Source organism: Artemia sp. Qi Xiang Cuo, chromosome 11, assembly GCF_049724085.1.
Source record: "Artemia sp. Qi Xiang Cuo chromosome 11, ASM4972408v1, whole genome shotgun sequence".
Classification (NCBI taxonomy): Eukaryota; Metazoa; Arthropoda; class Branchiopoda; order Anostraca; family Artemiidae; genus Artemia; species Artemia sp. Qi Xiang Cuo.
In genome coordinates, this window is record NC_142804.1 from 68,905,270 (window position 1) to 68,931,725 (window position 26,456).

The following is a 26,456-nucleotide window of genomic DNA, read 5'->3' on the forward strand; positions in this document are numbered from 1 at the left end:
GTTTTGATGTTGCTCCTTACTTTCAGTTGAAAAAGTTGTTTATCTTTTTTATTTAATTTCTGATCGTTTTTTAAAATAATGCCGGGAAATCCGGCGCCCCTTCATAGCAATGTCCCTTCCCCTATGAAAACTTCCTCCATGGAAAGATACTCCCACATAACCCCTGACCCCCCCTCCCACTACCAGAAGAATCCCCCTTGAAAACGTCTGTATACTTCCCAATAACCGATATTGTATGTAAACACTGGGCATAGTTCTTAACTTCCAGCCCTGCTCCCGGGGGCTGTGGTGGATTAAGTCATCCTAGTAGACATAGTTAGTATATTTTTGACCATGCTGAACAAGGTGGATATTTCAAAATTTTGATCAAGGAACTTTGGGGAAAAAAGAGCTTAGGAGGAGGGCTAGTTGCCCTCCATTTTTTTGTCAATTATAAACGGCAATAGAACTTTTAATTTCCGTTTGAATGAGCCCTCCCACGATATTTTAGGAACACTGGGTAGATACGATCACCCCTGGGGAAAAAAAAACAAATAAACACGTATCCGTGATCTTTCTTCTGACAAAAAATACAAAATTCCACATTTTTACAGACATGAACTTGAAACCTCTACAGTAGGGTTCTCTGATGCGCTGGATTTGATGATGTGATTTTCAGTAAGGTTTTATATCTTTTAGGGGTCTTTCCCCCTTTTTTCGAAAAAAAGCCAAATTTTCTCAGGCGCGTAACTTTTGATGAGCAGGACTAAACTTGATGAAACTTATATATTTGAAATCAGAATTTAAATCTGATTCTTTTGATGTATGTATTGGTATCAAAATCCCGTTTTTTAGAGTTTCGGTTACTATTGAGCCGGGTCACTCCTTACTTACAGTTCGTTACCACGAACTGTTTGATGGGAGATTTTAACATTGATCTGTTGGATAATGGATCAAATACAGACCGATTTTTAAACCTGATGATTTCATTTGGTTATATTTCTGCAATTAATATTAGTACTCGTGTTACGAGGACGTCGCTGAAATGTCTGGATAACATATTTTTGAATTATATGTCTAGTAATCCGAGTGTTCTAATAAGTGATACTTCTGATTATTTTCGTGTATTTGAAAGTTACTCGGTAAGTGTTGATAATGAAAAGTCCGCAAAGATGAGCAGTCTCAAGCTAAGGATGGTACTCGATAAAGATGCACTTCCGAAATGTAAAAATGAGCTAGCCAATAAGAATTGGAATACAGAGTTTTCAGTATTTGTGGATATTGACTCTAAGTTTAGAGTTTCTTACCAAATAATTCAGCAATCCCTGGAAAAATGCTCTAAGAATATTAAGAAAAATAAAATAAAAACTTCAAAGAAGCCTTGGATTACTCCGAGTTTATTAAGATCGATAAATAAGAAGAATAAAATACTCCCTCCCTTCAAAGAAAAATCCTGGATATACCCTTGTTCGCAATATTGGTTCAGATAAACAGACTCGTAAAATTCATTTAAAGTTGTGGAATTCTCAAAAGCTAGCTCTTTACTGAAAGCTGATGTTGCTTGACGTTTTGAAAGAATTAAAATAGTATGCTAATATTTACTAATTTTCTGACTGGTGAAAGACTATTGAAAAACATATAAGTTAGTCATTTATTTTTCGCAGGGAACTTATTTCCTGATTCGTGTTTTGTTGCGTTGATCTTGTGTTTTCAGTAAAGCGCTAGATTTTTAGAATTCTCCAAAGTACGAGTCAGTTTTTGAACCATTATTGCAGATATATGTCGCAAAAGCTGCGAAACAATAATTTTTGTTCATTTAAGTTTCATCTTTGCTCTTTGCTTCAATCAGAAAAACTTAGTTTTTTTAATTAATCAGTTATAATAGCGGTACATGGCATGTTGTATTAGGAAATTTTATTAGACTTTTAAACTTGTACATTTACAAGTGTACAAGTGTAAAAGTTACAAGTGTACAAGTGTCATATCCATAAGGGTCATATCCAGAAAAAGGGGGGGGGTGTTCGGAGTTTGAATCCTCCAATTTGTTTTGTCCGATTCATAAAAAAATGTAACAAAAATACATACAAACAAGTTTTTGATGCATTTTTGAAAGTTTTGTTTGGGCACCTACCCCCCTCCAAAAAAATAGCCCCACCCCATAAAAAAACTGAATATGCCCTTGACATATACACCTGGGTATGATATAAATAAGACAATCACCTAACGTACCATCCGGTGGTGATTATTGACGATGATTATTTATGTCCTTCCGCGCATTGATCTCTTCAGAAATCTGGGTTACAATTTGGGGAGGAAGTGGAGGTGGGGGAATGTTTACTCAAGAAAAGTGTCGTATTATTATGAATATTATATACCTTACCACTGTTTGCATATTTACTTTTTCAGGGGAGGATTACCCCTCTATCTTGTCGAAAACTATATTCCTACGCTGTAGGGTGCGAACCATTCGGGGTTTAGCATCATCCCATCAGTAGAGTTGACCTTTTGAATTCTGGGACTTTATGTTCCTTCCGGTTTTTCTGGTAGGTAATTCTATTCTACAGGGTCATTACATCTTTGCCAAGAGATTTACGCAATTTCTAGTTCATGGTATATACATGTCTTTTTTAGTGATAAACCAAAACCAGCATGTCTTGTTTCGCTGTTATGCAATTATTTTTTGTATATATTCAGGTTTCAACATCTTTTGAATTCTACAACTTTATGTTCCTTCCGGTTTTTCTGGTAGGTAATTCTATTCTACAGGGTCATTACACTCTTTCAAAGAAGAACGAGTATAACTTGATTGGTGATTGGGATTTGAATAAAAGGAATAGTTTTCGTTACAATTCATATTAGTAAGAGAATTGAATTCAAAGAATGTTTGATTAACCTTTGCAAAAAAAGGAGTAATGGGATTTTTGCGAATTGGAGGAGATGTCGTGGCAAAAAAGGGGTAATTAGTGATTGGAAATTTTTTTAATGCTTTTACAATCGGAAGTGTTTCATTAACCTTTGCAAAAAAAACGAGTAACGGGATTTGCGAATTGGAGGAGATGCCGTAATTATGTACTGTATAATACACAAGTGATGTTTTGAAGAGTATTGTCAATTTAACGAGAAATGACTGAAAAGTGTTTTGAGGGAGATGGGTTGCATGGAGAGTTGAGTTGCATGAGAGTTCAGTTAAAGGGGGTACAGTTACACGGAGGTTTAGTTAAATGGGGTCGAGTTGCATGAGGGTTCAGTATCACGAGGGTTCAGTTTCATGGGGGTTCAGTTGTCCAGGGGTTCGGTTATACAGGGGTTCACTTCCAGGGAGGGATTCAGTGGAACGAGGGGGGGGATTTGCGATTTGGAGGAGATGGGATGATAGTGTACTGTATAATACACAAGTGATGTTTTGGAGCGTATTGTCAATTTCACGAGAACTGACTGACACGTGTTTTGAGGGAGTGGGGGGGCAGAGAAGGTTGAGGTGAATGAGAGGACAGTTAAAGGTAGGTCCAGTTACACGGATGTTTAGTTAAATGGGGTCGAGTTGCATGAGGGTTCAGAAGCACAAGGGTTCAGTTGTATGGGGGCTCAGTTGTACAGGGTTTCGGTTATACAGGGGTTCACTTACATGGAGGGGTTCAGTTGAACGGGGGGGGGGGATTTGAGATTTGGAGGAGATGGGATGATAGTGTACTCTATAATACACAAGTGATGTTTTGGAGCGTATTGTCAATTTAACGAGAAATGACTGAAAAGTATTTTGAGGGAGATGGATTGCATGGAGGGTTGAGTTGCATGAGAGTTCAGTTAAAGGGGGGTACAGTTACACGGAGGTTTAGTTAAATGGGGTAGAGTTGCATGGGAGTTCAGTAGCACGAGGGTTCAGTTGCATGGGGTTCAGTTGTACAGGGTTTTGGTTATACAGGGGTTCACTTACATGGAGCGATTCAGTTGAACGAGGGGGGGATTTGCGATTTGGAGGAGATGGGATGATAGTGTACTGTATAATACACAAGGGATGTTTTGGAGCGTATTGTCAATTTAACGAGAAATGACTGAAAAGTGCTTTGAGGGAGATGGGTTGCATGGAGGGTTGAGTTGCATGAGAGTTCAGTTAAAGGGGGATACAGTTACACGGAGGTTTAGTTAAATGGGGTCGAGTTGCATGGGGGTTCAGTAGCACGAGGGTTCAGTTGCATGGAGTTCAGTTGTACAGGGTTTTGGTTATACAGGGGTTCACTTACATGGAGCGATTCAGTTGAACGAGGGGGGGATTTGCGATTTAGAGGAGATGGGATGATAGTATACTGTATAATACACAAGTGATGTTTTGGAGTGTATTGTCAATTTAACGAGAAATGACTGAAAAGTGTTTTGAGGGAGATGGGTTGCATGGAGGGTTGAGTTGCATGAGAGTTCAGTTAAAGGGGGGTACAGTTACACGGAGTTTTAGTTAAATGGGGTCGAGTTGCATGGGGGTTCAGTAGCACGAGGGTTCAGTTGCATGGGGGGTTCAGAAGCTTGGGATTCAGTTACATGGGGGGGATTGTTACCTGATTCTTTTATTCTAACTTAACTTGTAGGAATAGGACTTCATTCCATTGGCTAAATCAGTTTATTCATCTATAATGGTGAACAAAAAGACTATTAATTTTCCGTTCGGAGTTGGATTTCTTAGTCTTTCGTTGGTGTGTGTTGTCTGAAATATATGATTTGGGGTGTCTGGGTTGCTATTTTTGACTTTTCGGAGTTGGATTTCTTAGTCTTTCGTTGGTGTGTGTTGTCTGAAATCTATGATTCAGTTACAAGGGGGGTTCAGTTGCACGGGGGTTGAGTTAAATGGGGATTGAGTTCCACGAGAGGAGTGCTTTGTCGTGGTTGAGCGTGTCACAGGTATAGTCTCTTGATCTTGCACAGTTCACCTTGATGTTAGTTACCTGGGGGGATCAGTTGCACGGGGGTTGAGTTAAATGGGGCTTGAGTTCCACGAGAGTGGTGCTTTGTCGTGGTTTAGCTTGTCACTGTTACTCTCTTTGGGCTGTTTGTGTTTCTTTGGGTTGTGTGTGTCTCTTTGGGCTATGTAAGCCACCGGTCCTCAAAGGTCCCAAAGAACCACCCAGCCCTCATGGGCCCCCCTCAGACCCTCAAAGACCCTCCCCGGGCTCCCGTCTTTCATAGGTGAATGTTGTCTGAAACTTATGTTTTAGGGTGTATGGGTTGCTATTTTTGACTTTTCGGAGTTGGATTTCTTAGTCTTTCGTTGGTGTGTGTTGTCTGAAATCTATGATTTGGAGTGTATGGGTTGCTATTTTGACTTTTCGGAGTTGGATTTCTTAGTCTTTCGTTGGTGTGTGTTGTCTGAAATCTATGATTCAGTTACAAGGGGGGTTCAGTTGCACGGGGGTTGAGTTAAATGGGGATTGAGGTCCACGAGAGTAGTGCTTTGTCGTGGTTTAGCTTGTCACAGTTACAGTCTCTTGATCTTTCAAAGTTCACTTTGATTTTAGTTACATGGTGGGTTCAGTTGCACGGGGCGGGCGTTAAATGGGGATTGAATTCCACGAGAGTAGCGCTTTGTCGTGGTTTAGCTTGTCACAGTTACTCTCTTTGGGCTGTTTGTGTTTCTTTGGGTTGTGTGTGTCTCTTTGGGCTATGTAAGCCACCGGTCGTCAAAGGTCCCCCAAGCTCCCAAAGGACCACCCAGCCCTCATGGCCCCCCCTCAGACCCTCAAAGGCCCTCCCCGGGCTCCCGTCTTTCGTAGGTGAATGTTGTCTGAAACTTATGTTTTAGGGTGTATGGGTTGCTATTTTCGAGTTTTCGGAGTTTGATTTCTTAGTCTTTCGTTGGTGTGTGTTGTCTGAAATCTATGATTTGGGGTGTATGGGTTGCTATTTTTGACTTTTCGGAGTTGGATTTCTTAGTCTTTCGTTGGTGTGTGTTGTCTGAAATCTATGATTTGGGATGTGGGGGTTGCTATTTTTTTACTTTTCTGAGCTGGATTTCTTAGCCTTTCATAGGTGTGTATGATATTTTCTTGATAAAACATAGCAGTGACTACATCAGATGGTTTTGCAGTGCAGTGAGTTGTTACTAGTAGTAGTATTTTCGTGTTTTTTGCAAGCAATTCATGTTATAGTTTAAATGCATTCAGATATTTTCTTGATCAAACATAGCCGTGACTACATCAGATGGTTTTGTAGTGCAGTGAGTTGTTACTAGTAGTAGTATTTTTGTGTTTTTTTGCAAGCCATTCATAATATACCTTAAATGTATTCAGATATTTTATTTGTAAAATATAGCCGTGACTATATCAGATGGTTTTTTTTAATGAAAATCATACTATCAGATTCAGTGTATCAGAGAACCCTACTGTAGTCCCTCATAGGTGTTTGTTGTCTGAAACCTATAGTTTGGGGTGAGTAGTTTACTATTTCAGGCTTTTCTGAGCTAAGGTTTCCTAGTATTTCGTAGGCGTGCGTTGTCTGAAACTTATGATTTGAGGTGTGTAATTTGCTATTTCCGACTTTTCATAGCCAGATTTCTTAGTCTTTCGTAGGTGTGTGTTGTCTGAAACCTATGATTTGGAGTGGGATGGTTTGCTATTTTGACTTTTCTGAGCTGGTTTTCTTAGCCTTTCATAGGGATGTGTTGACTGAAGCCTATGATCTGGGATGGGTGGTTTGCTATTTTTGACTTTTCTAAGCTAGATTTCTTAGTCTTTCATAGGTGTGTATTGTCAGAAAATTATGATTTGGGATGTGTAGTTTGCTTTTATGGCTTTTCAGAGCTATGATTCTTAGTCTCTCATAGGCGTTTGTTGTCTGAAACTTCTAGTTTGGGATTAATAGTTTGCTGAGAAGTTAACTTTAGTATTGTATGGTTTTATGTACCTGAAATCATGAATTAGAATAGTTAATTATCTGTTTAGGGTTTTCAGACCTAGGTTTCTTAGATTTTCGTGCGTGCTCGACTCCTGTGGTTTATTATTTGAGAAGTTAACTTTAGTGTTTTGTTGTTTTAAGTGCCTGAAATCTTGAATTAGAATTTTTAATTAGCTGTTTAGGTTTTCAGACATAGTTTTTTAGATGTTCATGGGTGTTGGGTTCCTGGAGGGTTTTATGACTCCTCCTCTCAATGAATTCAGATGGTTTTAGGACTTGTCCCCCTAGCCATAACTCCATTCAACCTTGAGCGAGGAAAGAAATTATGACAAAATTCTAAGTATGTAACAAACTCTTTATTGTTTACATGACTTAGATACACGATGTAGAAATTTAATTCAAGAAATTATGAAAAAATCGCAAGTAAGTAACTTTTTTTCTCTTTATCACAGACAATTTTTACTTAGCTAAATTATGTAGAAATTTAATTCAAGAAATTATTAAAAAATTCTCAGTAAGTAACAATTTCTTTCTCGAAGTCAACTCTTGGATACGCAATACGGAAATTTCATTCAAGAAATTATGAAAATATTTGTAAGTAACTAAGAAACTCTTTATTGATTTCACCTCTTGGATATACAGTACAGATACTTCATTCAAGAAATTATGAAAAAATCGCAAGTAAGTAACTTTTTTTTCTCTTTATCAAAAACAATTTTCACTTAGCTACATGATGTAGAAATTTAATTCAAGAAATTATTAAAAAATTCTCAGTAAGTAACAATTTCTTTCTTGAAGTCAACTCTTGGATACACAATTTCATTCAAGAAATAATGAAAAAATTGTAACTAAGTAGCAAATTCTTTCTTGAATTCACATGTTGGATTAACAAAAATACATTTCGTTCAAGAAATTATGACAAAATTCTAAGTAAGTAACAACATCTTTATTGTTTTCACGAGTTAGATATACGATGTAGAAATTAAATTCAAGAAATTACGAAAATAATTCTCAGTAAGTAACAATTTCTTTCTTGAAGTCAACTCTTGGATACACAATGCAGAAACTTCATTTAAGAAACTATGAAAAAATTGTAAGTAAGTAACAAATTCTTTCTTGAGGTCACCTCTTGGAAACACAATACAGAAATTTCATTAAGGAAATTATGAAAAAATTGTAAGTAAATAGCAAATTCTTTCTTGAATTTACCAGCTGGATAGACAATAAGACATTTCGTTCAAGAAATTATGACAAAATTCTAAGTAAGTAACAAACTTTCTTGAAGTTACCTCATGGATACACAATGCAGAAATTTCATTTAAGAAATTATGAAAAAATTGTAAGCAAGTAACAAACTCTTTCATGAAGTCACCTCGTGGATATGAAAAAATTGTAAGTAAGTAGCAAATTCTTTCTTGAATTCACCTGCTGGATAAACAAAAAAGACATTTCGTTCAAGAAACTATGACAAAATTCCAAGTAAGTAACAAACTCTTTATTGTTTTCATGACTTAGATACACGATGTAGAAATTTAATTCAAGAAATTATGAAAAAATTCTCTTGAAGTCAACTCTTGTGAAATTTAATTCGAAATTATGAAAAATTCTCGTAGTAACAATTTCTTTCTGAAGTCAACTCTTGAATACACAATACGGGAATTTCATTCAAGAAATTATGAAAAAATTGTAACTAAGTAGCAAATTCTTTCTTGAATTCACTTGTTGAATAAACAAAAAGACATTTCATTCAAGAAATTATGACAAAATTCTAAGTAAGTAACAAGCTCTTTATTGTTTTCACGAGTTAGATATACGATGTAGAAATTTAATTCAAGAAATTATGAAAAAATTGTAACTAAGTAGCAAATTCTTTCTTGAAATCACCTGTTGGATAAACAAAAAGAAATTTCGTTCTAGAAATTATGACAAAATTCTAAGTAAGTAACAAACTCTTTATTGTTTTCACGAGTTAGATAAACGATGTAGAAATTAATTTCAAGAAATTATGAAAAAATTCTCAGTAAGTAACCATTTCTTTCTTGAACTCAACTCTTGGATACACAGTACTTATGTTTAATTACAGAAACATTGAAATTAACGGTATTTTATTCACAAAATATTATTAGAGTCCACCTCTTGTATGTAAAGTTTAGGTACTTCATTAAAAAAATTGTGAAAAAATCGCAAAACCTTAACTTTTTTTTCTCTTTATACCAATCAATACTCAATTGAATGCACGATGCAGAAATTTAATTCAAGAAATTATGAAAAAATTCTCATTAATTAACAATTTCTTTCTTGAAGTCAACTCTTAGATACACAATACGAAAATTTCATTCAAGAAATTATGAAAGTATTTGTAAGTAAGTAACAATCTCTTTATTGATTTCACCTCTTGAATATACAGTACAGATACTTCATTCAAGAAACGTGATTAAACATGTTTTGAAACTACATGCTGTTTGCATGCCTTTCCTTGGCACCTTTCCAAATGAGCGGGGATTCCCCACTGCTTCCTACACTATGCAAAAAGTGAGCAGTACGAAAACTCCACGTTTTCAACCAGACTGGTTTTTTAGACAACACACCCACAGAGATGACACAGAGTCATAGTGAGAGAGATATCCAAAAGTTGGGTTGATCTAGGTTCACTTAGAGTGGCGCGCCACTCTAAGTGAACCTAGATCAACCCAACTTTTTGGATATCTCTCTCACTATGGCTCTGTTTCATCTCTGTGGGTGTTTTGTCTAAAAAACCAGTCTGGTTGAAAAAACGTGGAGTTTTCGTACTGCTCACTTTTTGCAATGTGTAGGAAGCAGTGGGGGATCCCCGTTCATTTGGAAAGGTGCCAAGCAAAGGCATGCAAATAGTATGTAGTTTCAAAACATGTTTAATTAAGTTTCTTGAATGAAGTATCTGTACTGTATATTCAAGAGGTGAAATCAATAAAGAAATTGTTACTTACTTACAAATACTTTCATAATTTCTTGAATGAAATTTCCGTATTGTGTATCTAAGAGTTGACTTCAAGAAAGAAATTGTTACTTACTGAGAATTTTTTTATAATTCCTTGAATTAAATTTCTACATCGTGTAGCTAAGTGAAATTTGTTTGTGATAAAGAGAAAAAAAAGGTACTTACTTGCGATTTTTTCATAATTTCTTGAATGAAGTATCTGTACTGTATATCCAAGAGGTGGAATCAATAAAGAGTTTGTGACTTACTTACAGATATTTTCATAATTTCTTGAATGTAATGTACGTACTGTGTATCCAAGAGTTGACTTCAAGAAAGAAATGGTTACTTACTGAGAATTTTTTCATAATTTCTTGAAATTAATTTCTACATCGTTTATCTAACTCATGAAAACAATAAAGAGTTTGTTACTTACTTAGAATTTTGTCATAATTTCTTGAACGAAATGTCTTTTTGTTTATCCAACAGGTGAATTCAAGAAAGAATTTGCTACTTAGTTACAATTTTTTCATAAGTTCTTGAATTTAATTTCTACATCGTATATCTAACTCGTGAAAACAATAAAGAGTTTGTTACTTACTTAGAATTTTGTCATAATTTCTTGAATGAAATGTCTTTTTGTTTATTCAACAAGTGAATTCAAGAAAGAATTTGCTACGTAGTTAAAATTTTTTTATAATTTTTTGAATGAAATTCCCGTATTGTGTATTCAAGAGTTGACTTCAAAAAGAAATTGTTACTTACTGAGAATTTTCTCATAATTTCTTGAATTAAATTTATACACAAGAGTTGACTTCAAGAGAATTTTTTCATAATTTCTTGAATTAAATTTCTACATCGTGTATCTAAGTCATGAAAACAATAAAGAGTTTGTTACTTACTTGGAATTTTGTCATAGTTTCTTGAACGAAATGTCTTTTTTGTTTATCCAGCAGGTGAATTCAAGAAAGAATTTGCTACTTACTTACAATTTTTTCATATCCACGAGGTGACTTCATGAAAGAGTTTGTTACTTGCTTACAATTTTTTCATAATTTCTTAAATGAAATTTCTGCATTGTGTATCCATGAGGTAACTTCAAGAAAGTTTGTTACTTAATTAGAATTTTGTCATAATTTCTTGAACGAAATGTCTTTTTGTCTATCCAGCTGGTAAATTCAAGAAAGAATTTGCTATTTACTTACAATTTTTTCATAATTTCCTTAATGAAATTTCTGTATTGTGTTTCCAAGAGGTGACCTCAAGAAAGAATTTGTTACTTACTTACAATTTTTTCATAGTTTCTTAAATGAAGTTTCTGCATTGTGTATCCAAGAGTTGACTTCAAGAAAGAAATTGTTACTGACTGAGAATTATTTTCATAATTTCTTGAATTTAATTTTTACATCGTATATCTAACTCGTGAAAACAATAAAGATTTTGTTACTTACTTAGAATTTTGTCATAATTTCTTGAACGAAATGTATTTTTGTTAATCCAACATGTGAATTCAAGAAAGAATTTGCTATTTAGTTACAATTTTTTCATAATTTCTTGAATGAAATTGTGTATCCAAGAGTTGACTTCAAGAAAGAAATTGCTACTTACTGAGAATTTATTATAATTTCTTGAATTAAATTTCTACATCATGTAGCTAAGTGAAAATTGTTTTTGATAAAGAGAAAAAAAAGTTACTTACTTGCGATTTTTTCATAATTTCTCGAATGAAGTATCTGTACTGTATATCCAAGAGGTGAAATCAATAAAGAGTTTGTTACTTACTTACAAATATTTTCATAATTTCTTGAATGAAATTTCCGTATTGCGTATCCAAGAGTTGACTTCAAGAAAGAAATTGTTACTTACTGAGAATTTTTTTATAATTTCTTGAATTAAATTTCTACATCATTTAGCTAAGTGAAAATTGTTTGTGAAAAAGAGAAAAAAAGTTACTTACTTGCGATTTTTTCATAATTTCTTGAATTAAATTTCTACATCGTGTATCTAAGTCATGTAAACAATAAAGAGTTTTTTACTTACTTAGAATTTTGTCATAATTTCTTTCCTCGCTCAAGGTTGAATGGAGTTATGGCTAGGGGGACAAGTCCTAAAACCATTTGAAGTCATTGAGAGGAGGAGTCATAAAACCCTCCAGGAACCCAACACCCATGAACATCTAAAAAACTATGTCTGAAAACCTAAACAGCTAATTAAAAATTCTAATTCAAGATTTCAGGCACGTAAAACCACAAAATACTAAAGTTAACTTCTCAAATAATAAACCCCAGGAGTCGAGCACGCACGGAAATCTAAAAAACCTAGGTCTGAAAACCCTAAACAGATAATTAACTATTCTAATTCATGATTTTAGGCACATAAAACCATACAATACTAAAGTTAACTTCTCAGCAAACTATTCATCTCAACCTAGAAGTTTCAGACAACAAACGCCAATGAGAGACTAGGAATCATAGCTCTGAAAAGTTCTAAAAGCAAACTACACATCCCAAATCATAATTTTCTGACAATACACACCTATGAAAGAGTAAGAAATGTTGTTTAGAAAAGTCAAAAATAGCATGGCACCCACTCCAGATCATAGGCTTCAGTCAACACATCCCTATGAAAGGCTAAGAAAACCAGCTCAGAAAAGTCAAAAATAGCAAACCATCCCACTCCAAATCATAGGTTTCAGACAACACACACCTACGAAAGACTAAGAAATCTGGCTATGAAAAGTCGGAAATAGCAAATTACACACCTCAAATCATAAGTTTCTGACAACGCACGCCTACGAAATACTAGGAAACCTTAGCTCAGAAAAGCCTGAAATAGCAAACTACTCACCCCAAACTATAGGTTTCAGACAACAAACACCTATGAGGGACTACAGTAGGGTTCTCTGATACGCTGAATCTGATGGTATGATTTTCATTAAAAAAAACCATCTGATATAGTCACGGCTATATTTTATCAAGGAAATATCTGAATACATTTAAGGTATAGTATGAATGGCTTGTAAAAAACACGAAAAAACTACTACTACTAGTAACAACTCACTGAACTACAAAACCATCTGATGTAGTCACTGCTATGTTTTATCAAGAAAATATCATACACACCTATGAAAGGCTAAGAAATCCAGGTCAGAAAAGTAAAAAATAGCAACCCACACATCCCAAATCATAGATTTCAGACAACACATACCAACGAAAGACTAAGAAATCCAACTCCGAAAAGTCAAAAAGCAACCCATACACCCCAAATCATAGATTTCAGACAACACACACCAACGAAAGACTAAGAAATCCAACTCCGAAAAGTCAAAAATAGCAACCCATACACCCTAAAACATAAGTTTCAGACAACATTCACTTACGAAAGACGGGAGCCCGGGGAGGGCCTTTGAGGGTCTGAGGGGGGCCCATGAGGGCTGGGTGGTCCTTTGGGAGCTTGGGGGACCTTTGACGACCGGTGGCTTACATAGCCCAAAGAGACACACACAACCCAAAGAAACACAAACAGCCCAAAGAGAGTAACTGTGACAAGCTAAACCACGACAAAGCACTACTCTCGTGGAACTCAAGCCCCATTTAACTCAACCCCCATGCACCTGAACCCCCCATGTAACTAAAATCAAAGTGAACTTTGAAAGATCAAGAGAATGTAACTGTGACAAGCTAAACCACGACAAAGCACTACTCTCGTGGAACTCAATCCCCATTTAACTTAACCCCCGTGCACCTGAACCCCCCTTGTAACTGAATCATAGATTTCAGACAACACACACCCACGAAAGACTAAGAAATCCAACTCCGAAAAGTCAAAATAGCAACCCATACACTCCAAATCATAGATTTCAGAGAACACACACCAACGAAAGACTAAGAAATCCAACTCCGAAAGGTAAAAAATAGCAACCCATACACCCTAAAACATAAGTTTCAGACAACATTCACCTACGAAAGAGGGGAACCCGGGGAGGGTCTTTGAGGTTCTGAGGGGGGCCCATGAGGGCTGGGTGGTCCTTTGGGACCTTTGAGGACCGGTGGCTTACATAGTCCAAAGAGACACACACAACCCAAAGAAACACAAAATGCCCAAAGAGAGTAACTGTGACAAGCTAAACCACGACAAAGCGCTACTCTCGTGGAACTCCAGCCCCATTTAACTCAACCCCCGTGCAACTGAACCCCCAAGGTACCTCAAATCAAAATGAACTTGGACAGATCAAGAGAATGTAACATGACAAGCTAAACCACGACAAAGCACTACTCTCGTGGAACTCAAGCCCCATTTAACTCAACCCCCATGCAACTGAACCCCCCATGTAACTAAAATCAAAGTGAACTTTGAAAGATCAAGAGAATGTAACTGTGACAAGCTAAACCACGACAAAGCACTACTCTCGTGGAACTCAATCCCCATTTAACTCAACCCCCGTGCAACTGAACCCCCCTTGTAACTGAATCATAGATTTCAGACAACACACACCAACGAAAGACTAAGAAATCCAACTCCGAAAAGTCAAAATAGCAACCCATACACTCCAAATCATAGATTTCAGACAACACACACCAACGAAAGACTAAGAAATCCAACTCCGAAAAGTCAAAAATAGCAACCCATACACCCTAAAACATAAGTTTCAGACAACATTCACCTACGAAAGAGGGGAGCCCGGGGAGGGTCTTTGAGGGTCTGAGGGGGTCCCATGAGGGCTGGGTGGTCCTTTGGGACCTTTGAGGACCGGTGGCTTGCATAGCCCAAAGAGACACACACAACCCAAAGAAACACAAACAGCCCAAAGAGAGTAACTGTGACAAGCTAAACCACGACAAAGCACTACTCTCGTGGAACTCAAGCCCCTTTTAACTCAACCCCCGTGCAATTGAACCCCCCATGTAACTAAAATCAAAGTGAACTTTGAAAGATCAAAAGAATGTAACTCTGACAAGCTAAACCACGACAAAGCACTACTCTCGTGGAACTCAATCCCCATTTAACTCAACCCCCGTGCAACTGAACCCCCCTTGTAACTGAATCATAGATTTCAGACAACACACACCAACGAAAGACTAAGAACTCCAACTCCGAAAAGTCAAAAATAGCAACCCATACACCCCAAATCATAGATTTCAGACAACACACACCAACGAAAGACTAAGAAATCCAACTCCGAACGGAGAATTAATAGTCTTTTTGTTCACCATTATAGATGAATAAACTGATTTAGCCAATGGAATGAAGTCCTATTCCTACAAGTTAAGTTAGAATAAAAGAATCAGGTAACAATCCCCCCATGTGACTGAATCCCAAGCTTCTGAACCCCCCATGCAACTGAACCCTCGTGCTACTGAACCCCCATGCAACTCGACCCCATTTAACTAAAACTCCGTGTAACTGTATCCCCCTTTAACTGAACTCTAAGGCAACTCAACCCTCCATGCAACCCATCTCCCTCAAAACACTTTTCAGTCATTTCTCGTTAAATTGACAATACACTCCAAAACATCACTTGTGTATTATACAGTACACTATCATCCCATCTCCTCCAAATCACAAATCCACCCCCCTCGTTCAACTGAATCGCTCCATGTAAGTGAACCCCTGTATAACCAAAACCCTGTACAACTGAGCCCCATGCAACTGACCCCTCGTGCTACTGAACTCCCATGCAACTCGACCCCATTTGACTAAACCTCCGTGTAACTGTACCCCCCTTTAACTGAACTCTCATGCAACTCAACCCTCCATGCAACTCATCTCCCTCAAAACACTTTTCAGTCATTTCTCGTTAAATTGACAATACACTCCAAAACATCACTTGTGCATTATACAGTACACTATCATCCCATCTCCTCCAAATCGCAAATCCCCCCCCCTCGTTCAACTGAATCACTCCATGTAAGTGAACCCCTGTATAGCCAAAACCCTGTACAACTGAACCCCATGCAACTGAACCCTCGTGCTACTGAACCCCCATGCAACTCGACCCCATTTAACTCTCGTTAAATTGACAATATACTCCAAAACATCACTTGCGTATTATACAATACACTATCATCCCATCCGCAAATCCCTCCCCTCGTTCAACTGAATCGCTCCATGTAAGTGAACCCCTGTATAACCAAAACCCTATACAACTGAACCCCATGCAACTCAACCCTCGTGCTACTGAACTCCCATGCACCTCAACCCCATGTAACTACACATCCGTGTAACTGTACTCCCCTTCAACTGAACTCTCAAGCCACTCAACCCTCCATGCAACCCCTCTCCCTCAAAACCCTTTTCAGTCATTTCTTGTTAAATTGACAATACGCTCCAAAACATCACTTGTGTATTATAGAGTACACTATCATCCCATCTCCTCCAAATCGCAAATCCCCCCCCCGTTCAACTGAATCCCTCCATGTAAGTGAATCCCTGTATAACCGAAACCCTGTACAACTGAACCCCCATGCAACTGAACCCGCGTGCTACTGAACCCTCATGCAACTCGACCCCATTTAACTAAACCTTCGTGTAACTGTACCCCCCTTTAACTGAACTCTCATGCAACTCAACCCTCCATGCAACCCATCTCCCTCAAAAACACTTTTCAGTCATTTCTCGTTAAATTGACAATACGCTCCAAAACATCACTTGTGTATTATACAGTACACTATCATTCCATCTCCTCCAAATCGCAAATCCCCCCTCGTTCAACTGAATCCCTCCATGTAAGTGAACCCCTGTATAACCGACACCCTGTACAACTGAACCCCCGTGCAACTGAACGCTCGTGATACTGAACCCTCATGCAACTCTACCCCCTTTAACTAAACCTTCGTGTAACTGTACCCCCTTTAACTGAACTCTCATGCAACTCAGCCCTCCATGCAACCCATCTCCCTCAAAACACTTTTCAGTCATTTCTCGTTAAATTGACAATACGCTCCAAAACATCACTTGTGTATTATACAGTACACTATCATTCCATCTCCTCCAAATCGCAAATCCCCCCCTCGTTCAACTGAATCCCTCCATGTCAGTGAACCCCTGTATAACCGAAACCCTGTACAACTGAACCCCCGTGCAACTGAACGCTCGTGATACTGAACCCTCATGCAACTCAACCCCATTTAACTAAACCTTCGTTTAACTGTACCCCCTTTAACTGAACTCTCATGCAACTCAGCCCTCCATGCGACCCATCTCCCTCAAAACACTTTTCAGTCATTTCTCGTTAAATTGACAATACTCTCCAAAACATCACTCGTGTATTATACAGTACATAATCACGACATCTCCTCCAATTTACAAATCCCATTACCCCTTTTTTTGCAAAGGTTAATCAATCACTTCCGATTGTAAAAGCATTAAAAATATTTAAGATCACTAATTACTCCTTTTTTGCCACGACATATCCTCCAATTCGCAAATCCCATTACCCCTTTTTTTGCAAAGGCTAATCAAACATTCTTTGAATTCAATTCTCTTACTAATATGAATTGTAACGAAAACTATTCCTTTTATTCAAATCCCAATCACCAATCAAGTTATATTCGTTCTTCTTTGAAAGAGTGTAATGACCCTGTAGAATAGAATTACCTACCAGAAAAACCGGAAGGAACATAAAGTCGTAGAATTAAAAAGATGTTGAAACCTGAATATATACAAAAAATAATTGCATAACAGCGAAACAAGACATGCTGGTTTTGGTTTATCACTAAAAAAGACATGTATATACCATGAACTAGAAATTGCGTAAATCTCTTGGCAAAGATGTAATGACCCTGTAGAATAGAATTACCTACCAGAAAAACCGGAAGGAACATAAAGTCCCAGAATTCAAAAGGTCAACTCTACTCCCGTCCAAAATCCGCCCCCAAAACTTCATCCCGTGGAAAAGTCTACCCATGGAACCTTCCTCCCGGAAATAACCTCCTCCTTCTTACAGACTCCCCAGGAAAATTCTCCCCACACGGGAAATTGACCAACCAAAGAGAAATTAACAGAAATAAAAAGAATGAAGAAAAGAAGTATAATTGTATATCAGCTATTATGAAGGAGGGGCAGTGGGTCATTGTAATGACAGGTGGTGCCAGGATCCTAAAAGAGAGCATTTCATTATTCAAATTATCTAGATCTCCATGAACATTCAAGTAAATATAAAACGATATAGGGATAAGTAGGAACTAATCCCTCTTCTCCCTTCATTTAGACTAAGCCTGAATAAGGGTTCTGTGAGGTGATACCCTCCTTCTTGTTGTAGAAAATGTTTCTAGTGTTTATTTTAAAACTTTATTTAACTAAACTAATTTGCTTCATTTTTCATATAACTAATGCGCATCAGCTATTATGAATTAGGGATGGTGGTTTATTTTTTGGCAGAATGGGAGGGAGGCGGATACTTCAAGGTGTATATTTTATTCCCAAAATATCCTAACTCTCTGAACCTTCAGATAAATAAAGAATGAGTTCTAGGAAAGTGGGGTAGGTAAAAATTGATAGATAATCTGTTTTGATTTCCGGGAATATTGCTGATGTACACATTTATTGGCAGTGCTAGGAGGGAGAGGGGTAATAATTCTCCTCTTTATGTGACAGTGTTTTTCTGTGTACCATAAATATTAAATTCACAGGTTTACCGGCACAAATATCGAACAGGGTATCATAAGCTTTGTTTCAGCAATTTTATATAGCATTATTTCTCTTTTCCTATTTACATACAATGTTTCAATGTATTTAAACATGGAACTTTGATTTCAGCGATGTTAAATGGTATTATTTCTCTTATTCTATTTATATACTATGTTTCAATGCATTTAAATTTTAAACATAAATGTACAATGTATTTGAGCATCAGAGAACCCAGTGGCTTCACAAGATCACAGTGGCTTCAGCTTCGTAGAAGATCAAAAGTCACGCAGAATTTCAATCTGAACAATAATACCTCTTTCCGTCCACCCAAAATTATGCGGTAAAAATACTAATAAAAACCTGTTCATCCAACTACTATGCATCAAAAATTTTACCAAATATTAAAAATTTGCCCTAAATTTTGTTCAAATTCTATCCTAAATAAGAACGACTGCTAAAACACAAGGGCCGTTGAATTGGAATAACAAGCTTTTTTAAAGCACTAAAAAACTTTAGCATAACCTTTTCGTGTTTTTTTTGGGGGGGGGGGGCTGGGAATCGAGTTCTTGCTTATTTGAAATGACAAGTTCTGTTCATTTTTAATTTTATTGATACTGACATGGGGTTTGGCTCCAAGCTATTAAAAAAAAAATAAATAAATAAATAAATAAAATAAAAAAAATAAAAAACGCCCCTTAGATGTACTTCAGATCTTATTTGGAATAAGGAGTTCTGTCAATTTTAAATTTTCTTGGTTATAGCTTAGAGTTCCACCATGTTATTAAAAGAAAAAAAACACCCCTTAAAGGTACTTCAGACGGGAAGACCTTCTGATGTACGCCTAGTGGACGCGTTCTCGGTCGCAAGGGGTGAACTGGTATCATGTACTATAGGTGTCAGCAGAGGTTTCACCTTCGGGGGGGGGGGGGGATATCCCAACGTTTTCATTCAGCCAAATAAAAATTTGAGTCGCTAAAATTGTGGTTCAAAGCATCACTATTTTATAGGCTCTTTTTTTATTAGGGTAAATGGGCTGATGTAAATATATGTCGTAAAATTGTCCAAAGGAGATCAGTCTCAGTCGGTAAGAAAAGAAGTAATCTTAATAGAAAAAGCGCCGAAATCAGTCAGTAGTTGGTGAAATCTTTTACTCCTCCTCCTTACAAATGGCTAGTGACGCCTCTCTCTGGTAGGTATCAGAGTAAGTCCACGGGGAGTAGTTACTGGCACCCCTTAGACCCAGCCTGTTATCTCTGCACTTTCGCCATAGGACAACCCTTTCAAATTTGCGACTAATTTAAGATTTAAAAATTACTTTCTTTAACCTTTATTTTACCGTGCTACAACAACTTGACCCCCCCCCCCCCCAAAAAAAAGCACGAAAAAAGAATTAAGTGAATAACAATGTTAAACAAAGTATTATAGGATATTCTATACCAAATAATCTGCTTATATTTGGAAAATAGACAGAATATTCCGAAATTCCTTCTTTTCTTCATTATTTTATTTGTCATGCTTTCTCTGTGGCTGCTCAATTTTGCATGAGAAGAAATTTTTCCGAAGGGATTTTACACGGGAGAGAATTTTCCACGGGTGATTTTCCGCGGGGGGATTTTCCAGTGGAAATTTTCCAGGATGAATTTTTCCAAGGGGAATTTTTCTCGGGGGTATGGCCAAGTACCACCCATGTTTATATAGCATTTGTTTAAGCTTCAGAGCTAAATACGAGACGTCGTTAAAAAATCACGTCAGAAGCATGAAAAACCACTGCCAAAATCAAGGTGTTTACATTTAAAAGTGTTAGTCGGCCAAAATTTTTTGATTGGTTAAGACGAAGGTGTTGGCACTGGTTCGATTTATTCCCTGGAACTAAAAAACAGTTCCGAAAATATTCAATCCCCAGTTTCCTGTCGAACGTGATCCAAAAAATGAAACTTCGGAGCCTGACCTTCACTAATACAAAGTTTCTTAGAAAATTTTCGTCGGAAGCATCACCACACCCTTATACACAGTCAGCGCGGGATGGAAATGTCCAGCTAGGAACGAAGCCAAGGATTTTAATTACTGGTATCAAGTACCCCTTTTCAAACTTAATTTCTGAGGAGACTCATTAGATTAGGCCAAAAATCCTCTTAGAACAAAGAAATTAAAGGTAGAGCAGATCTTAAAGCTATGAGATACAAATGTGCAAGTCGGTTGAAAGAAGATGCATGCACCTAGATAGGTTAGGGGGAAGACTGGCTGGTAGTCCTGGTCAAGGGCGTAATCTGCTATGGGGCAGCAGGGGGGCAAGTAACACCTATAGACCGCATTTTGCCCACGTCCCCCCTCGACCCCATGTTCCCCCCAGCTGAAACTTAGCTTCTGCAAAAAATATTGTCAAAATTAAGATAAGCCTGCATAACTCAAGCATTCAGAGAAATAAGCCAGTTTTCTTTTGTATATCTTTGCTTATAGGAAACCAAAAGAAAAAAGCAGTATATGGAAAACCATGGAAAAAATGTGTGCCCCATTGTTGACTGCCTGCCAATAGGTTTTGACCCTATAGCGAAAGCATAAGGGCCTAACTATTGATAACATTCAATCAAAGAATCATCTTTTTATGGTGATCCTAAATATATATTTGTTTATTAGCAATTAGTGCAGCTATTAGTGCACAAGAAAGTTCGTATAATAAAAGAAAACACAAAAAAACAACTTAATAAGGGGCAATTTCGGTAAAATATGCCGTCAACTTTTGCTTACCATTGCCAGAGTATCCATGATCTGATATATGAAGCCACTATAATCAGAAATGTTTCCCCTGAACAGAATGCTGGGAATTTTTGTATTTTCCTCCTGAACGGATACGTTTTTTGTTTTTTATTATCATTTATATATTTTTCAGGAGTGATTGTATTTATCTAGCAGTCACTTTAAAAAAAATCTTAACTTTTTACAGTTATAAAGTATAAAGGTGTCAAATATATTGGTTTTTGGTATTCAAAAATCAAATTAAAAATATTGAATTAAAGTTTTTTATTTGATTTTCTTAATCTTAGTTTCAATGTTTTACTTTGAACAAATTACTTTGATAATGCGTTACTTTTTATAAACAATTGAGTATTCAGGCATTAAATATTTTGGTGTTTGATAACCAAGTTCAAAACCGTCGATATTGCTAAAAAATATCCGTCCAACGCTTCGGCATTGCTCAACCGAACTGAACGTTGGAGTTTATATCTTCGTTTTTGTAAGTAGGCTATTGTTTTGTGCAAATTTTTTAATTAATCACTTTTCCATTTTTATATACTTTTACGTTAATTGACATACTTTTTCCATTTCCTTCAGAAAAATGTTTGTCTCTAAGCTTCATTAAATGCAAAAAAAAAGAAAAAAAAAACTAAATGTAAGGAGCAACATTAAAACTTAAAATGAACAGAAATTATTACGTATATGAGGGTGGTTACCCCCTCCCCTCCTAAACACCTCGCTCTTCACGCTACAGTTTTTCGTCACTAAAAAAAGTTACCTATTGTTCTAATTAAACGAGCCCTGTGTTTCAGGAGTTGTTTTTAAAGAATTGGGACAAAATTTAAACTTTAGCTTAAAGAGCGAGTTGTTGAAGAGGAGGCAACCCCCCTCATATACGTCATAATTTCAGTTCTTGTTAATTTTTAATGTTTTTCCTTACTTTGAGTTGAAATTTTTTTTTATTTGATTTCTGATCGTTTTTTAAATAACGCCGGGATACCTGGCTCCAACTCCACGGAACAATCCCCCTCCCCAAAGATGTATCCTCTGGGCAGTCCGATACTGGCGAGAATTTATGTGATTAATCATTCATGTGATTAATTTTCTTTACTTTTGCCTGCTGTCAAAAGTTTTTTTTTTCATTTAATTTTTTTTTTTTTTTTTTTTTTTTTTTTTTGTTTTTTTATATAGATGTTGTGATTCACTGTAGTTTGATAAAGCTTATTTAGTGAACTCTCTATTTTTTTTATTTTTTTTTTTTCGTTTTATGAAGCAAATGCTTTAAATGTTAAAAGTTCAAATGCTTATGTTTATACGTTTAAATATTAATGTTATGTTTATATCGGTTAAATCTTAAGCGCGTTTAAATGTTTAATGTTTATTTGATCTTTTCATAATCCCCCTCCTACAGGCCATGGAGCCTTTGTGGGAATTTGTAGATTGTTATGTAATTATTTTACTGGTATATGGAAAATAAATCTATCTATCTATCTATCTATCTATTCCTATCTTTAACTGGGCCAAGTCTGGATTGACTACTCCCTCTCAATTTATTAACATGCCAGGGCCATATTTTACTATTATGCCGTCTAGCTGCATCTTCCAAATGCTTGGCAATTTTATCCATTACTTTAACTTCTCACCTCCTTAATTCATACTTTAATGCTTTCTGCACTTTCTTTTCTTTCTTTTCGTTTTCATATGATCTATCAGTCAGATAATTCTTGTACAAGTCCCTTCTCCTTTCTATTAAACATAATGCTTTTTCACTAATATTCTTAGCTGCAGTTCTAGCTTTCTTCCCTAAGCTTCAGCAACTTCACAAATTATTTTTTTAAAATTATTCCAACCATCTTCCACGTTGTCATATTTGAAACTCTTAAGTTTAGTATTCAACTGTTCCTGGAAATTTTCTCTCAAATTCTCATCCTGGAGTTTACCAACATCATAACTTCCCGGGGGGTAGTTACTTTTCCGATATTTCAGCTTTAAGTTAACCCTTGACACTATTAGATGGCGATCTTTACTCTTAACATCAATAGCATCACTCTTATACATCCTAGTATTTTGTATTGATCCTGCCAGTCTTCGGTTTACTATAACATAATCAATAAGGTTTGCTGTCTTACCATCACGTGAACACTATGTTAACTTATGAGCCATTTTACGACCAAACACCGTATTGGTTATAACTAGATTGTTATACCTACAAAATTGCAAAAGTCTGTATCCATTACTGTTTTCTTTTCCTACACCAAATTTACCTAGGCTAGGATACCATCTATAAGTTAAAAAAACCTGTTTTTTATTTAATTTCTCAACGTTTTTGAATTAATGCAGGTTTTGATTTTGGCCTACTGTACATGAATAATTAAAACGAAATTTGCATATTAATTTTATTTTTTTTGGTTAAACGGCTTTCTCGAAAGTTCTTTAATTTTATTTACGAACGTTTTTATTAGTAATAAATATACGTAACTTACGAATTGACTTCCGTGACGAACTTCTATACTCATATATTTTTAATACGTACATTAGGGGGTTCTCCCCCTAGTCAATACCTCGCTCTTTACACTAAAGTTCGAATTGTGTTCCAATTCTTGTAAAATGACCCCATAATCACAAAGGCCATTAATTAGAATAAATAGCTCTTATGGAAGTAATAAAAAAAACTTTAGCGTAAAGAGCGAGGCATTGACTAGGGGGTGAACCCAATCATATACATAATATTTTTGTTTCGTTCTAAGTTTTGATGTTGCTCCTTACTTTCAGTTGAAAAACTTTTTTTTTTATTTAATTTCTGATCGGTTTTTAAAATAATGCTGGGAAATTCGGAGCCTCCTTTAAAGCAATGTCCCTTCCCCCATGAAAACTTCGTCCATGGAAAGATCCTCCCACGTAACCCTCGACCTACCCACCCGTCCCCCCCACTACCAGCAAAAATTTTCCCTGAAAACGTCTGTATGCTTCCCAAAAACCAATACTATGTGTCAATATCGGGCAAAGTTCATAACTTGCAGCCCTTCCCCAGGGGACTGTGGTGGATTAAGTCATCCTCAAAGACATAGTTATTATATTTTTCGACCATGCTGAACAAAATGGCTATCTCAAAATTTTGATCGAGGGAATTTTGGCAAGAAATGAGCGTGGGAGGAAGCCTAGTTGCACTCCATTTTTTAGTCATTTAAAAAGGCCACTAGAACTTTTAATTTTCGTTCGAATAAGCCATCCCGCGATCTTCTAGGACCACTGGGTCGATACAATCACCCCTGGGGAAAAGAAACAAAAAACAAAAAACACGCATCCGTGATCTTTCTTCTGGAAAAAAAAATACAAATTCCACATTTTTGCAGATAGGAGCTTGAAACCTCTACAGCATGGTTCTCTGATACGCTAAATCTGATGGTGTGATTTTAATTAAGGTTCTATGACTTTTAGAGGGTGTTTCCACCTTTTTGAAAATCAGGCAAATTTTCTCAGACGCGTAACTTTTGATGGCTAGAACTAAACTTCGTAAAACGTATATATATATATGAAATCAGCATAAAAATCCGATTCTTTTGATTTATCTACTGGTATTAAAGCTCTATTATTTTTAGAGTTTCAGTTATTATTGAGCCGGGTCGCTCCTTAGTTACAGTTCGTTACCACGAACTGTTTGAATACCGTTTGTTACCACGAACTGTTTGAATAGGACAATGAAAAGAAAGTGGGTCAATCTAAGTTTAAATTTTGTTTTTCTTTCGCTATTCTATTATTTTTTTTCTAATGTCTGAATATATAAGGGTTTTAAGTTCGAGGGGGAGAACTGTCCTGTTATGAAAGAGGTACATTTTTCTTGACCGTTATAAAATCAAAACATAGTATCTATGCAGCCAGGATGATTTTTGAGTTTCTTTACTCCTTCTATAAACTAATCTAAGGCGTAAGAAATTGCGCAAAGACAAGTCTATATCTGTTATAATCTACGGAAGCAATCTTTCTGTAATTTTGGTTTGAGTTTGATTTTCTTTTAATATTAAATGCATAATAATTAAATATATTATTAATTAAACAAATTGATCCCTTTGCCAGGAATCCTTGCGGTTTAAAATTTACTGTATTTTGTTCCATTTTGCATGCAATTTAATTTCTCCTTTTATTTGAGAGTTTTTTTTCTAAGAGTATTGAAAAATAAACTCACTCCTACGAAAAAAAATTCCTGAAATATATTCCCTGTCACCCAACCACCACTGATATTTTGGCGTTTGGCCCCCCCCATGGAAAATTTTCTGCAGGCGCCTTTGGTCACTTTCACTTGATTTGGGAAAATTGGCTCTAACTTTGCCCCCCTCCCCCAGGATTTTGACAAAATTACGCCATTGGTCCCGGTCATCCAAAACTATCGTAATTTCACTTATTTTAACGTAACTTTTGTAAATTTTGCCTCAACAGCTTTTCCTTTAATCTACCTCTCAAACCAATCAAGCAGATTCTGCGCAAGCGCCAAGGGGTGGGGAATAACATTTAGATTTTAACTGTTCTAGATGGCAGAAGCAAACTAGACCATTCGAAGATGTTGGAGCATTCACAGTGTTTTGAGGACAGTGAGAGCATTTCTCTTGTAGAAGAGAAGATAACATTTTCTCGATTTGATAGTGATTATCAGTCAAAGCCATACTTTTAACTTTTGAGAGAAGGGGGGGGGGGAAGTAACCCAACAAATTTTAAAGACGGGAAACATAATGGAGGGAAATCTCCCTTTTGTTCCGTTTTCAGGAAAGGTTCCCTGTTTGGCTCATATTTTTGAACTTTATGAATCTTCAGCCCTCCTCCAACTAAAAATCTCAGAGTATTTTCGTTGGCCTTAAAAAATTATTTTAGCTCAGAGTCACAACCACATTTTTAACTTTATTATGGGAGGAGGGAGTAGCCGAAGAATTTTTCTAGACAGGAAAGATAATGGGCGAAAATCTTCCTTTTGTCCTGTTTTCAGGAAAAATTCCCTTTTTGGCTCATACTAATTGAATTTCTATGGATATTCAGCCCCCCTCCAACTAAAGAGCTCAGATTCAGAGCCGCAATTCCAACTTTTTGAAGAAAGGGGGAGAAACCCAACGGTTATTATAGACCGAAAAGATAATTGAGGGAAACCATCTCTTTGTCCCGTTTTCAAGAGAGGTTGATTTTTGGATAATAGTTTAAAAATTCTTATAGATCTTCATCCCCCCTCCAACTAAAGAGCTCGAAGTCAGAGCCACAATTTTAACTTTTTACGTGGAGGGGGGATTCACCCAACAAT

The 26,456-nt window shown here is 36.5% G+C and overlaps 2 protein-coding genes across 2 annotated transcripts in view; one reads left to right on the forward strand and one right to left on the reverse strand.

Annotated features, from left to right (window-relative positions):
• The window catches only part of Cdc50 (cell cycle control protein 50A), a 141,767-nt gene that overhangs the window by 98,381 nt on the left and 16,930 nt on the right, over positions 1–26,456 (reverse strand). The gene's annotated exons all lie outside the window — the stretch shown is intronic.
• The window catches only part of LOC148947280 (L-threonine 3-dehydrogenase, mitochondrial-like), a 37,585-nt gene continuing 31,457 nt past the window's right edge, over positions 20,329–26,456 (forward strand). The window contains 1 exon segment of the mRNA XM_089096985.1: positions 20,329–20,509. Within this exon segment, the coding sequence (XP_088953111.1) occupies positions 20,371–20,509 (139 nt within the window). The 5' untranslated portion in view covers positions 20,329–20,370.